Source organism: Eriocheir sinensis, chromosome 22 (genome assembly GCF_024679095.1).
Source record: "Eriocheir sinensis breed Jianghai 21 chromosome 22, ASM2467909v1, whole genome shotgun sequence".
In the NCBI taxonomy this organism is placed as follows: Eukaryota; Metazoa; Arthropoda; class Malacostraca; order Decapoda; family Varunidae; genus Eriocheir; species Eriocheir sinensis.
The window spans coordinates 9,457,283-9,472,079 of NC_066530.1; the positions used below are offsets into that span (position 1 = coordinate 9,457,283).

General features: G+C 52.9%; 1 protein-coding gene across 1 annotated transcript; it reads left to right on the forward strand.

The window, feature by feature from the left end:
* Positions 1–662: 662 nt before the first annotated feature.
* Positions 663–2,595, forward strand: LOC127002289 (uncharacterized). The gene is made up of 2 exons (XM_050868101.1): positions 663–1,327; positions 1,410–2,595. Exons 1-2 carry the CDS (start codon positions 663–665, stop codon positions 2,593–2,595), a joined length of 1,851 nt encoding a protein of 616 aa, XP_050724058.1.
* Positions 2,596–14,797: the final 12,202 nt, after the last annotated feature.

Here is a 14,797-nt window from a genome sequence, read left to right on the forward strand (position 1 = left end):
TCACCATACCTGACGACGACATGCAACTCTTCCTCTACAACAGCGGCGTCCTTCAGAGCACCACTCTTCTGCTCAGGACCCGTCTACGTGGTTCGCGATTTGGGAGTGCGGATTCAAGCCTTCCAGGATCTATTAAACAGCCCACCACTCAACTCACTTCAGCGCAACTTACCGCGCACCTCAACGCAACTCTACTCACCGCAACTCACCGCGCAACACTACTCATCGTAGCGCAACATCGTCTGTGCCACAGCGCCCCCGCTTCGGGGAAGATTTTGTTCCTCCTTCCTCGTCACTGGGGGGGGGGAGTATTTGTAGCAGTCACCGCTGAGAGCCGTGTGCTCTCCCCCCCCGGTGACTAAGAAAATGGAGTACGGCAGCACAAACTGTGTATTTTGTTATTGTCGTCTCGTGTCTTGTCTGTCGTCGCTCTTTGTCTCTCGTACTGCGTCTTCAATGTTTAACTTTTCTTGTACTCGTTTATCTTTGACTGTCCGTCCATGTCCTCTTGTTGTCCACTTTTACACATTGTTCAACACATACACCAACACTTAAATGTTAACCTACACAGACAACATTCACACAAACGCACATACACACAATCACCTCTTTTAAGTGTCTTGTCTATGTCAATGACCTTTGTATGTTTGCAAGTCAGAGACATGCTCGCCTGGCTCCGGGACTACCTCCACCGCCGCCGGGCTCGGGTCAGGTTTCAGGGCCACAAGTCCAGCTTCAGGGAGCTTGAGAACGGGACTCCACAGGGCGGCATCCTCAGCCCGTTCCTGTTCAACATCCTCATGGAGCAGCTGGTGGCACTGCCGTTCCGTGAGGGCACCGTGCTGCTGAGCTACGCTGACGACCTTGCTCTTGTTGTCACGGGACGGGGCAACAGGATGGACAAAGCTCAGCAGGCCCTGGACCTTATCACCGAGAAGTGCGAGGCACTCGGCCTCAAGATCTCGGCACAAAAGTCCCGGGCCATGGCAATCAGGGCAGCCACTCCAGCCGGTCAACTGCAGGCCCAGGGCATAGGGTTAGAGTGGGTCAACAGGTACCTGTACCTCGGAGTGTGGCTGGACTCACGACTGTCCTTCACCACCCAAGCCAGCTACGTGGGTGTGAGACTCCGCGCCAGGGTCAACGTCATGAGGGCGATGACGAGGCCTGGTGCGGGAGCCACATTCTCCGTCCTGCATGTGCAAGAAGTACGGCCCCTGATGGACTACTGCGCCCCTGTCCTCGTCTCCCTCTCCCACAGCCAGCAAAAGAAACTCGAGGTCGCGCAGAACTCCGCCCTGAGGGTCATTCTGGGGGCGCCGAGATGGTGCAGCGCGTGCGTGATGCAGAGCGAAGCCGGACTGGTGCCCCTCGCCTCCAGGGTGGATGGAGTACGTCGTCGCCTGCAGCGTGGCCAGGATCCTCCTCCGAGACAAGGAGGGCGTGGCGCAGCGGAGACTGCGGACGGCCATGGCACAAGGCAGGGAGGTGCTCGGAAACAACACGTGGCTCATCCACACCACCTCAGCCGTCCACGGACTCACCCGCACACTCGGCTGGTGGCGGGAGGCCGATGTCCCCGCTCCCTCCTTCCACCCCCCGCCCCCGTGGGAACCGTCCATCGCTCCCTTCACCGCCACGCCGATGCCAGCAAGCAAGGCCCTCTGCATCACCCAGGAGCTGCGGCAGCGCGCCCTTATGTCCATGGAGCAGGTCACCGAGCCAGGCAGCGCCGTCTACTACACGGACGGCTCGGTGGACCCGGTGAGCGGCAGAACGGGCGCTGCTGCCATCACCGGAGAGACGAGGCTCTTGTGTAGGACGGCTGACCACTGCTCTACCCTCCAGACGGAGCTGGCCGCCCTCCTCCTCGCCCTGGAACACGCCCAGGCCCGCCCGGAGTTGACCGTCGTCATACACACAGACTCCCGGGCGGGGCTGGAAGCCCTGCAGAGTCCGCGCGTCACCGACAACGTGGGCCTCGTCACTTCCGTGCTTGGCAGCCTGCAGAGCCTCGCCGTGCAGGGAAAGTGCGTCAGGCTCCACTGGATCCCCAGCCACGTGGGGGTACGCGGGAACGAGGCTGCGGACGAGGCCGCCAAGAGGGCCGCTGCGGGCCCCACCATCACCAGACGAGTGCCGCTCAGCCTGCAGCAGACCAAGGCTGAGGCGAGGCACGCTGCATCCTGGGAGGCGCATCAGAGCCACCGGGAGCTAGAAGGCTGGAAGAAGCAGGCGGCGTGGTACTCCATCGCCACCGGCTACCACCCCCTGGATGACGCCCAGCAGCATCCCAGGGCAGACGGTGTTCTGCTGCAGCGTGTCAGGCTGGGCTACAGCACCAGGGAGCAGCTCCAGGACGGTTTCCAGGGGCAGGAGTGTGCCCACTGCGGCAGACACAGCCGCCGCCCGCTGGTGCACTACCTGCTGTCGTGCCCGGCCACCGCGCGACTCAGGTCAGCCCCAGAGCCCGACACCCAGCCTGCACCCGGCGGCCTGCTGAGCAGCCGGGAGGTCAAGGCTGCCCTCCTGGTCCAGCGCTCGCCACCAGACCTGCTGCTCGAGGTGCTCAGGGCGGCACCTCCACCCCGATGACCCGTCACCCCTTCCTCGCACCCATAGTGACGAGGAACACAGATGCGTCACCGCCACCACACCCACATGAGGCGCACCTGACCAAGCAAACACCGGCGGGCTGATGCCCGCTTTGTACACTTTTTATAACAAATGTATGTATATATATTTTTTTATTGTATATGTATTTGTATATCTTTTGTACAATAAACCTTTAAACGAAACGAAAAAGTCAGAGACACGCCAGGCCTCAGCGACAGACCGACTTGGTCGGATTGATTTCGATCGCCGATAGAGTCGGTCTGTCGGCTCCCTGCTACGGGCCGTCTTTTGCACAGGCCCGTGCTCCCTCGTGCAAGAGGGAGCAATCTTCGACCCCCCCCCCACCCCGAAGTAAGTAACCCTGGCGGATTTGACTATCCGTGAACCGATTAGCACTTAGAACAATCGCTACCACCAACAAGTACCGGTCTAATTTAGCATAAACGACAGAGGTAGTTAAAACTGATATTTCTACAATATATAAAATGTTTCCTAGAAAACCTCAAGTATTCATGGATTAAAGGGTAACTATTCAACAGGCTTGGGTCCAAGTCCAAGTACTTGTACTTAAGTACAAAGTTTTCAGTACTTGTACCAAATGTACTTGAAAAAATCAAGCACTTTTAAGTATTTTTCAAGTACAGTATATAAACCATCAAATAGGCTAAAATAAATAGTATAATTTATTGAATAACAATAACTGCTTTGACAATGGCATTACAACAGATTATGTTATTTTTCTTCTACTGTTTATTTTTGTAAAGTCTGTCTAATACACCATTTAGTAATTGATAAAAAGTTTATCTCAATTGCTACTACTATACAGTATTAATTGTACTATCTGGCAACTCGTGCTCACTTGAAGACTCAACAGACAACAACATGTTTATTTCTTCCTGTCTACATCCTCATCATAATTGTAGTTCAGTCTCTCAGTGGCCACCAATTATAGCACTACGAGTGGCATCATGGCATGACCTAAGGAATCGGGCATATGGATCCACTTCAAATTACCTGGAGATATTACTGGAAACTTCAAGGCATTCTGCAAGTACTGTGATACTGTTATATCATGCTCCAAAAGTATTACTTCCAACCTTCACAAACATATGAAGGTAAGTTAGGGTACAACTGTACAAGTAGTACTGGTCATATACAAGATTCACTATCGACTTAAGGCCTCCTAAGTTAAGGGGCTATGTTCATTTTCCTGCATTCTTGGGGTTTTATGACCATTCTGTTTACAGTTCAAGCAGTTTCAGGTAATAAACAATGCCAAAAATGAACAAATTCGAACAAAACCTTAACCTAGAACCATTAAATTGGTTGTGAATCTTGCCTCAGGGTGCCAAACAGGAGTAAGCTTACATGGAAATATTACTTTTTTATGGCCAAGATGTACGAGACGCTCTGCTGTTCTTTTTGCGATTTTATAAAACTTAGCTTTATTTATTTCATTGTTTTAGTTAATTTCCAAATTGATATTTAATACAGCAATTCAGTATTAACCCCCTATCAAACGATGTCAAGATGTGACCCAAGGTGCAGGGTTATGAAGCAGAGGGAAATTGTGGGGTAGATACATGATAAATAGGTTAAAATGGAATAAACAGTTAGTGTAAATTATCCTAACTTAACCTTCATAGTAATTAGTAACCCACCAATATGGTTGGAGTAGGTAGGAGGACACCTACCGAACGGGCGCAAGCCACTCCCGGTGAGGTATATATGGGAAGTGAGGAGGGTGCTGAAGCCCTCCATAGACCCTTCCCATTACCTCATTAACCGTTTCCCTATTGTCTCATCAACACCAGAGAGTAGTTCAGCATGCTCTCTAAAGACAGATCCTCTCCCTATCCACACCACACTACATTCACACAACACTCACACCTTTTCCCAAAATTCAAAATTCAAAATGGCGTTCAACAACAGTGCCTCGGAGTCCCCGCCTGGGGGGGACCACAAATTCCCCCAGGGAGGACTCCCCTTTTGGCTGCCGACCGGAGAGGTGTTTTGATAACTCCTCGAACCTTTTTCTTACCAATTTCTGCAACATTTGCGGTCTTCGTTCTAATTTTCATTCTGTGGAACATCATCTCTCCTCCTCTAAACCTCACCTCTTCCTCACCGAAACACAGGTTTCTAAGGCTACTGACAGCAACCTCTACTCTGTTCCCTCCTACTATCTCTATCCTCAATTTCAATCCAAAGCTGGATGTTGCGTCTACGTACGCAACGACATCACTTGCTCTCGTGCCCACGACCTTGACTCTTCTGAATTTTCCACCATCTGGCTAAGACCTCTTTGTCATTCTATTACTAAATACATCTGTGCTGTTTATCTTTCACCTAATTCTACTAGCTATGTAAAATTCTTTGACTACCTGAACTCTAACGTGTAGCACATCTTGACCCACTCTCCCTTCGCTGAAATCTCCATCCTCGGAGATTTCAATGTTCACCACCAGCTTTGGCTTTCATCCTCTTTCACTGACCAGCCTGGTGAACAAGCCTACAACTTTGCTCTCTTCAATGACCTTGAGCAGTTGGTTCAGCACCCTACACGTATTCCCGACCGTCTTGGAGACCGGCCCAACATACTAGACCTCATCCTTACCTCTAACCCTTCTGCTTACTCTGTCAAACTGTTCTCTCCGTTGGGCTCCTCCGATCACAACCTTATTTCTGTACACTGTCCTATCGCTCCTGTACACCGTCTGGACCCACCGAAGAGGCGATGCTTCTGTCATTTTGCTTCAGCTCGGTGGGACGACCTGAGGATGTACTTTTCCGATTTCCCGTGGAATGATTACTGCTTCCAGGATAGAGACCCCTCTGTGTGTGCCCAGCGCATCACAGAGGTGATTGTCTCAGGAATGGAGGCATACATTCCACGTACTTTCTCTACTCCCCATGCTTAAAAGCCTTGGTTTAATCACGCTTGTTCTCGTGCTGTCAAAGATAGAGAGGCAGCTCACAAAAGGTACCAGAGCCTTCGAACTCCCGTTAACCATGACCTTTACATTTCCGCCCGGAATCGCGCCATATCAATTCTTCGATTTACCAAAAACTCCTTTATCCATAGCAAATGTCAACACCTTGCTATCTCTAATTCTTCCAGAGACTTCTGGCACTTAGCCAAAAATATCTCCTCCAATTTCACTTCTTCCTCTTTCCCGCCTCTTCTCAACCCAGACGGCAGCACTGCCGTCTCTTCTATCTCTAAGGCTGAACTCTTCGCTCAAACTTTTTGTAACAACTCCACTCTGGACGATTCTGGGTATATTCCTCTTGCTCATCCCCCCTCCGACTCCTTTATGCCTGTTATTAAGATTCTTCCTAATGATGTTTTCTATGCCCTCTCTGGCCTCAACTCTCAGAAGGCCCTTAGATGGACCTGATTGAGTGCCTCCTATTGCCCTTAAAGACTGTGCTTCCGTGCTGACTCCCTGCCTGGTCAAACTCTTTCGCCTCTGCCTATCAATATCTACCTTTCCTTCCTGCTGGAAGTACGCCTTCGTACAGCCTGTGCCTAAGAAGGGTGACCGTTCCAATCCCTCAAACTACCGCCCTATAGCTTTATTTTCCTGTCTATCTAAAGCTTTTGAATCAATCCTGTCGTGCCGTTCATGGGCACTCTTTTAATTAATTATGTAGGTTCATTATACCTCAAAGTAGAATTAATTGTTGATCATTTAAACCACAGAGTAAAATTAGTAGATTATTCACCCAGTCTTATGAGGCATCATTATCGCACACAGGATCATCACCTGCCTAAGTAACATAGGTAACACGACTTAAAGAGAGTTACTTGAGGTAATTATTGTTTAGAGATTCTGATGGTGAACTAAGGGTCATAGGACAGGGTCCACTGATTAGAGGTTAGCTTACGTATTGTTACGCCACCCCCACACACACACCATCCACGGGCAAGCAGGCGGCGTGATCCCCACCAAAACAACCACACGGGCACCAGTCACTCACAGCGGCCCACACCGCACACCGAGGGGAGGAGAGAACGAGGCAGGGCACAAAGGATACACGTTCAACACTAAGTTCTAGTTTAATGACAGGTTCCTCACACAGTACAGCAACTTTCAAGGGCACAGAACAGTTAGTTAATCAGGCACAGTACAGGGGCACGGCAGACACGCACACCGGAAGCACACAGCTCGCGAGCGGAGCAGCTCAACACTCCCTAAGCCCAGACACGCGTCTTCTCCACTACCGTTTCGATGAAACTTTTGCTATTGCGCTGGACATATCAAAAGCTTTTGATAGGGTCTGGCACAAATCTTTGCTTTCTAAACTACCCTCCTACGGTTTCTATCCTTCTCTCTGTACCTTTATCTCCAGTTTCCTTTCTGACCGTTCTATTTCTGCCGTGGTAGACGGTCACTGTTCTTCCCCTAAATCTATTAACAGTGGTGTCCCACAGGGTTCTGTCCTATCTCCCACTCTTTTTCTGTTGTTCATTGATGATCTTCTTTCCAAAACGAACTGTCCTATCCATTCCTACGCCGATGATTCCACTCTGCATTATTCAACTTCTTTTAATAGAAGACCCACCCTTCAGGAACTTAACGACTCAAGGCTGGAGGCTGCAGAACGCTTAGCCTCAGACCTTACTATTATTTCCGATTGGGGCAAGAAGAACCTGGTGTCCTTCAACGCCTCAAAACACAGTTTCTCCACCTATCCACTCGACACAATCTTCCAAACAACTATCCCTATTCTTTGACAACACCCAGCTATCACCTTCCTCAACACTAAACATCCTCGGTCTATCCTTAACTCAAAATCTCAACTGAAACTTCATATCTCATCTCTTACTAAATCAGCTTCCTCGAGGCTGGGCGTTCTGTACCGTCTCCGCCAGTTCTTCTCCCTGCACAGTTGCTGTCCATATACAGGGGCCTTGTCCGCCCTCGTATGGAGTATGCATCTCATGTGTGGGGGGCTCCTCACACAGCTCTTCTGGACAGAGTGGAGGCAAAGGCTCTTCGTCTCAACAGCTCTCCTCCTCATACTGATATTCTACTACCTCTTAAATTCCGCCGCAATGTTGCCTCTCTATCTTCTATCAATATTTCCACGCTGACTGCTCTTCTGAACTTGCTAACTGCATGCCGCCAACCCTCCCGCGGCCCCTGCTGCACTCGACTTTCTACTCATGCTCATCCCTATACTGTCCAAACCCCTTATGCAAGAGTTAACCAGCATCTTCACTCTTTCATCCCTCACGCTGGTAAACTCTGGAACAATCTTCCTTCATCTGTATTTCCTCCTGCCTACGACTTGAACTCTTTCAAGAGGAGGGTATCAGGACACCTCTCCTCCCGAAACTGACTTATCTTTCGGCCACCTCTTTGGATTCTTTTTAGGAGCAGCGAGTAGCGGGCTTTTTTTTTATTAATGTTTACTTTTTTGTGCCCTTGAGCTGTCTCCTTTGCTGTAAAAAAAAAAAAAAATAAAAAAATAAACCCCTCAGCGCCTCTCGCTCGCCACTCTCCACTCTGCCGACTCAGCACTTCCTGCCCGGCGGCCGGAGGCCCCGGGCTCCCCTCTGTCTCTCTTGTCCCAACAAGTAGAGTTGCACCATGCTGAGCTAACATTGCATCATGCTACAATTTCCTCACATTACACATACAATCATTCACATACAGCACATTCGTAACACTATCTCCCCCTTCAGAAGGCAGTCGACCCGGCTGCCCCAACATTCAACAAACAAAACATGAAATTAATCAAACTAATCAGTCCCCTGGGACATCACTAAAGTCTCTTAACCATCCCGGCCGACGCCTCTCTCGCCGAGGGCGCCGCTGGGATGCGGGCGGCGGCAGGCAGGCGGTGGCACCCAGAGCGGCGTCATCGGCCCCAAGTCCTTGCTCAGGGTCGTCAGTGACATCTGCCGCTTCGCCCGCACCGCCCATGTTCTCGTTCGCCCCGTGATCGACCTCTGACACGTCCCCTTCGCCGCTGCTGGGGCTCACGTCCCTCTTGCGCCGGTCGTATGTCTCCTTCATTTCATGGCCTGGCCTGCCACCTTGAGCTTGCCCCACGGGCGTCGGTGCACCTTAGCCAGGCTTTCCTGCAGTGCCGCTGAGAAGCCAGAGGTGACGGTGGGCAAGCTCACGTCGGGGGGGCTGCCCCGTGGCCAAATCCACCGGTAGCCTGAGCTCCCGGCCGAACATTGAACACAGAAAAATACATGCAATACACATAAATCAGTCTGTCTTCCACAGTCTCTTCTCGCGCCCCCAAGGGGCTCCGCCTGTCAGCCACGCCGCCGACCAGCCGCCAGTCCTCAGTGGGCTCTTCCACACCATCCACTCCACGTGACGCTCGGGACAGTCGACACCGGCTCCTGGCCTCCACCCTCGCCCAGCCGTGACTACCTCCCCACGCAGCCATGCTCGAAAACCTCCTGGAAGCAAAGGGCACCATTCCGGTCACCCTCTCCAGCTCCCGTCCGAGGCCACCACGAGCCTTACTGGCCTGCGTCAGGTAGTCGAGGCCCAGCAAGCACGGCTCGTCTCGATCGGCGACGTCCATCGGCCGGCGCTCCACAGCGCTGCCTACGCCGATACGAGCCTCCACTGGCTCCTCCAGCAGCACACACTACCCCGGGTCAGGCCGCGCCGAGGACTCCTCAGCCCCCGGTGTCCACTGTCACGCGTCGTGGCTACAACCGCTAAGCCTCCCACTGGCAACACGCTGGTCGGGCGGCGGCAGCTTACTCAAGGCGGGGCCCGAGGGCGGAAGACGGCTGGAAGTCGGCTCCCTTCTCCAGCCCGTCCGCGCTTCCCGCCCGCGCCGCGTCCCTGGACCTGGGACAGGCACTCAAGCGGTGGCCTGACTGGCCACAGTCCTTACAGCGCGGCTGGAGGGCGTCGGGGCTCAGCCGGTCGAGGGAACGCGTCCTTCGCTCCCCCAGGCACCGACTGCACCTATGCCCCCTCTTGCCACAGCCCCCGTACGAGCCACGGAGGCCCTCCGGGCTCGCCTTCATCGACGCTGACTTCATCTTCACCTTCGCCATCCGGCCCCGGAGGTCATGGCAGGGCGGGGCGGCCGCCGCTAGGCCGCTGATTGTCGTCAATGCCCCGAACTCCAAGGCCCTCGTCAGCGCGTCGTCGGTCCACGGCAGGGGGTGAGAGTGCTCGCCAGTCTCGTCCCTCAGCGCCCGGCAGTCTGCACAGAAGTGCTGCGTGCCGTTCTTCTTCATATCCAGAACGACTGTTGAGGGCCACGGACTGTCTGTCCGCTCCATCACCCCCTGCGCCGCCAGCTCGTTGACGGCGCGCTGCAGTTCCTCCCGCCTGGCCGGCACGACACGTCGGGGCGGGCTCCTGGTGGGTGCACCATTTCCCGTGCTGATGTTGTGCTTCACCAACCCCGTGCAGCCCAGCAGGTCCACTCCACCCCCGCTGAACACGTCCGCGCACTGAGCCAGGGTGTGGCGCACCCTCGTCTGCGCCTCCGTCAGGTGAGCGGCGCTCCGGTGACCCGAATCCTCCAGGAAGTCGGGCAGCGGCCTCACAGCGGCCGACTCCGCGCTCCCCGACGCTTCCTCTTGTTGTTCCACCTCTTCACAGGTGCCCAGCTTGGCACCAGCGGGTACTTTCCGAGCCTCGTCGGAGGAGTTAGCCACCAGCACCGTGACTGACTCCTCCCCCGCTCCTTCGAGACTCCGTCCGGCTGCCACACCATCAGGCAGCTGCAGGCCCTCCGTGGACTCCACCGTGCCTTCCGCTGGCATCGCATCCGACCGGCAACACAGGACCCTGGCCTCCGTCCCCGGGGCAAGGTGCAGTCGCTCCGCCGCGACTACCTCTGCACAGCCGACCTTCGGGAGCAAAGGCGCCTGTCCGCGCAGCCTCTCCAGCTCCCGTCCAAGGTCGCCACAGGCCTCGTCCTGCGGCAGGTAGTCGAGGCCCAGCACGCACGGCTCGTCTCGATAGGCGACGTCCATCGGCCGGCGCTCCACAGCGCTGCCTACGCCGATACGAGCCTCCACTGGGCCCTCAGACTGCACGCAGTGCCCCGTGACGCCACACAGCCTCTGTGGCGCATCCTGGAGTCGCGTAGCGGCCAGCATGTCAGGCCGCCCCAAGGTCCTCTCGGCGCTCCCCACCAAGCGGCCGGGCCCGTCCACTGAGCCCCGTAGCGCTGTCGTCAGCAGCAGCGCCTTCTCATCCTCGCCCCAGCCCTGGGCAGCAGCTGGCATCTTGTACTGGGCCTCCCATGCCAACTTCCCGTCGTGCCCCGCTGGCTTAAGCCTCCCTGAGCACGGTGAGGCCGAGGGGCCGCAGAGAGGAGCGGGCGGACCACGTGGGCTGCAAGCCGGCCGGCATGGCGGAGAGGGAGGCGGTGAGAGAGGCAACAAGGCAGGGTTAATGGGTCCGACTCCAGCACCAGCTGGACCCAAGGGAACGGCTCCGACGGCTCCCCAGCCTCCTGCAGTCTCCACCGGCTCCGCCACGACGCCACCGGGCTTCAGGGGCCCTTGCCATGGACCCCATGCGGAGCCCCGCCAGTCAGCCACCCGTACACCCGCCGCCAGCACACATGACGCTTCTTGTTCCTCCCCGCACCACGTTGCCACCTCTCGCTGCTGCCATGGGAGAGAGCGCGGACTACGTGACCTGCGAGCCGGCTGACATGGAGAGGAAGGGGGTGAGGGAGGCAACGAGGCGGGGGCTCCCCAACCTCCTGCGGTAGCTACTGGTTCCGCCACGACGCTACCAGGCTCCAGGAGTCCTTGCCAGGAGCCCCAGATAGGCCCCTGCAGGACCGCCGCCCCGGCGCTTCCTGCCAGAACTGAGCCTTCTTCCTCCGCGTGCGACGGTGCCACCTCTCGCAGCTGCGTCTCCGCCTCCCTCAGGCCTCGGACCTCGCCTTCCTGGGTCCGCACCTCCTCCAGCCGTTCACTCTTCGCGCTGTCGCAGCCCTGGTCGGTGTACTGCTGGGTTTCCACCTTCAGCGACGAGAAACAGCTCTGGAGGACCTCGGCAAGATGGCGGGCCTGCTTGTCTGCCCTCTCTTCTGCCCTCTGAGCCTGCTCGCGTGCCCTCTCTTCTGCCCTCCGAGCCTGCTCGCGTGCCCTCTCGTCTGCCCTCTTTTCTGCCCTCTCTGCCTGCTCGCGTGCCCTCTGTTCTGCCCTCTCTGTTCTCTGATCCAATTCCTGCCTCAGACTGGCCAACATGGCAGCGAACAATTCCATCTGGCCCAGCTTCACCTCACCCACGTCAGCCTCGGCCTTGCCCTTCTCCTCACCCTCACGGCGACCATTGGGGGACGCCATGACGACTCGGCGCGCTTCACTGTTCACTTATCCCCACTCCTTTGACACCAAGTGTTACGCCACCCCCCCACACACACCATCCACGGGCAGGCAGGCGGCGTGATCCCCACCAGAACAACCACACGGGCACCAGTCACTCACAGCGGCCCACACCGCACACCGAGGGGAGGAGAGAACGAGGCAGGGCACAAAGGATACACGTTCAACACTAAGTTCTAGTTTAATGACAGGTTCCTCACACAGTACAGCAACTTTCAAGGGCACAGAACAGTTAGTTAATCAGGCACAGTACAGGGGCACGGCAGACACGCACACCGGAAGCACACAGCTCGCGAGCGGAGCAGCTCAACACTCCCTAAGCCCAGACACGCGTCTTCTCCACTACCCTCAGCCAGTGTTCCCAGTGGAAAAAACTAAAACGTACCATAAAAAATGATCAAAATGTAAAAATGTACCACATGGCTGAAAAAAAGTATCAAAAAAAGTATCAACCGGTAATTTTAAGTAATTTATATTTTACAGTGAGGAAATTACTTAAATATTATTTTTTTTAACTCTTACTCTTACGTCTGGCAGTGATGTAGGGTGTACACAGTCTGCAGTGTCTATTGCAGCATGATGACTTGTATGATAACAGAGAGAGAGAGAGAGAGAGAGAGAGAGAGAGAGAGAGAGAGAGAGAGAGAGAGAGAGAGATTAAAACTTATAATTAAGATAACAAAGACAATGTAGAATTCTAATCTATATGTGGAAAAACAATACATTTGGTATAGATATACAATTTATTACATATCTTACAGAATAATATCTATGCTTTTGATAAATTAACGATCTTATAGCATTCTATGTATAATTCAATGTATAGTGAATGTTGTCCATCATGATGACAATGATATATGAAAGTGCCCCAATATTATCTACCATTTCACAATGCTATCCAGCTCCTTCCTAAATAAAACTGTTTTATTTTTTTAATAAACCGAGAGAGCAGCTCAAAAATAACAAACAAAAAAACCCCGCTAATCACTGCTCCCTAACAAGAAAAAGAAGAGTAGTTAGTTACTTGAGCTTAAAATACCGTATCTCCTCTTTAAGCAATTAAAACAATAAGTAAAATATTATTGATTTCCTACTTTTGGTCATTATCACATTTCATTTTTCACATTTCCCTGGATGCATCGGTGAGACGAAAATGTATCATTTTTCTTACTAAATTGGTAAAAAAGTATCAAATTTTTCCTCAATGATAATTTCGTACCACTTTAGCTTAATGTCGTAAAAATGTACCGCTACCGACAAAAAGTATCAAAATGGTACTTTTGTACCGTCACTGGGAACCCTGCCCTCAGCGCCTCTCGCTCGCCACTCTCCACTCTGCCGACTCAGCACTTCCTGCCCGGCGGCCGGAGGCCCCGGGCTCCCCTCTGTCTCTCTTGTGCCAACAAGTAGAATTGCACCATGCTGAGCTAACATTGCATCATGCTACAATTTCCTCACATTACACATACAATCATTCACATACAGCACATTCGTAACAGTATCTTAGATCACTAATTACACTTGTAAATACCATGAACACAGGTTAACATTAACACCTTAAACTAACATGCACACATGGGAATAAGTAGCACCAACATCATAATTGTTTCCACCCACACGGGGAAACACAGACTCCACCATTCCACACCTTAATTAAGTCCTAACTAAAACTAGTGAGTGTTTGCGCTTATCCATTGTTACCCCTAAGAACGACACACATACCACCCTTTTGGCCTTCTCCTTCCTTCCTCTCTTCACACACCCTGCCACTTGCAGTCCCTCACAAAACAGCTTCAAAAGTGTTTACTGCTGCATGTTGGCCTTGGTCTGGGCGACGCCCAGCTTCCCATCTGTCAGGCTTGCCTTTGGCGCACCTGAAAGGGGCGATGTCGCTCGTGAGAATGAGCTCGCTCCCACAACCTAGGGCGAGGAAGGGGCGTTAGTCTCGGCCCCAAAACGTCTTGGTGTGACGTCACGGAATGACAAAATGATCGCAGGTTAGGCCTACTTGAGACCTGAGATTTCCTTGGTAGGCCACCAATATCAATATAAGGTCACTGGTATATTATTTCCATTATAAATATTTACCGTTCTCCCGCAATAATTAAAAGAAGGCAGATTGACCACTTTTGGCAACGATACCCTGTTTTAACCCCTGACACCTCTGAATTTTGTTGACACTACAGATTGTAGGGGAGATATGGGAGCACAACAGGCCTCTTTGTTTCAACCCCCATCTCTTCCCCCTCTCTCTCTCTCCTTCTCTCTCAAACTTCTTTCTCTCTCTCTCCTCTCATACTTTTCATTTTTTTTTCTCCTTCTCTTGTGTACTTCCTTCGTTCCTTTCTCTCTCTCTCTCTCTCTCTCTCTCTCTCTCTCTCTCTCTCTCTCTCTCTCTCTCTCTCTCTCTCTCTCTCTCTCTCTCTCTCTCTCTCTCTCTCTCTCTCTCTCTCTCTCTCTCATGAGAAACCCACATACATATATAACTGGTTGCGCAAACACCCCAGGTTAACTCTATTTACATGGGGAAAAATACCATTACAATTGTAGTACATTTCGGGCCATTACAATCCTTAACCGGAAGATTCAAAAGCATCTTTCCACTTCTAACCTTCTATCTGATCGCCAGTATGGGTTCCGCAAGGGGCGTTCCACTGGCGATCTTCTTGCTCTCTTAACTGATTCTTGGCCATCCTCTCTCAGCCGTTTCGGTGAAACTTTCTCTGTTGCGCTAGACATATCGAAAGCCTTCGATAGAGTCTGGTACAAGTCTTTGTTTTCTAAACTGCCCTCTTTCGGATTCTGTCCTTCTCTCTGATCCTTTATCCCCAG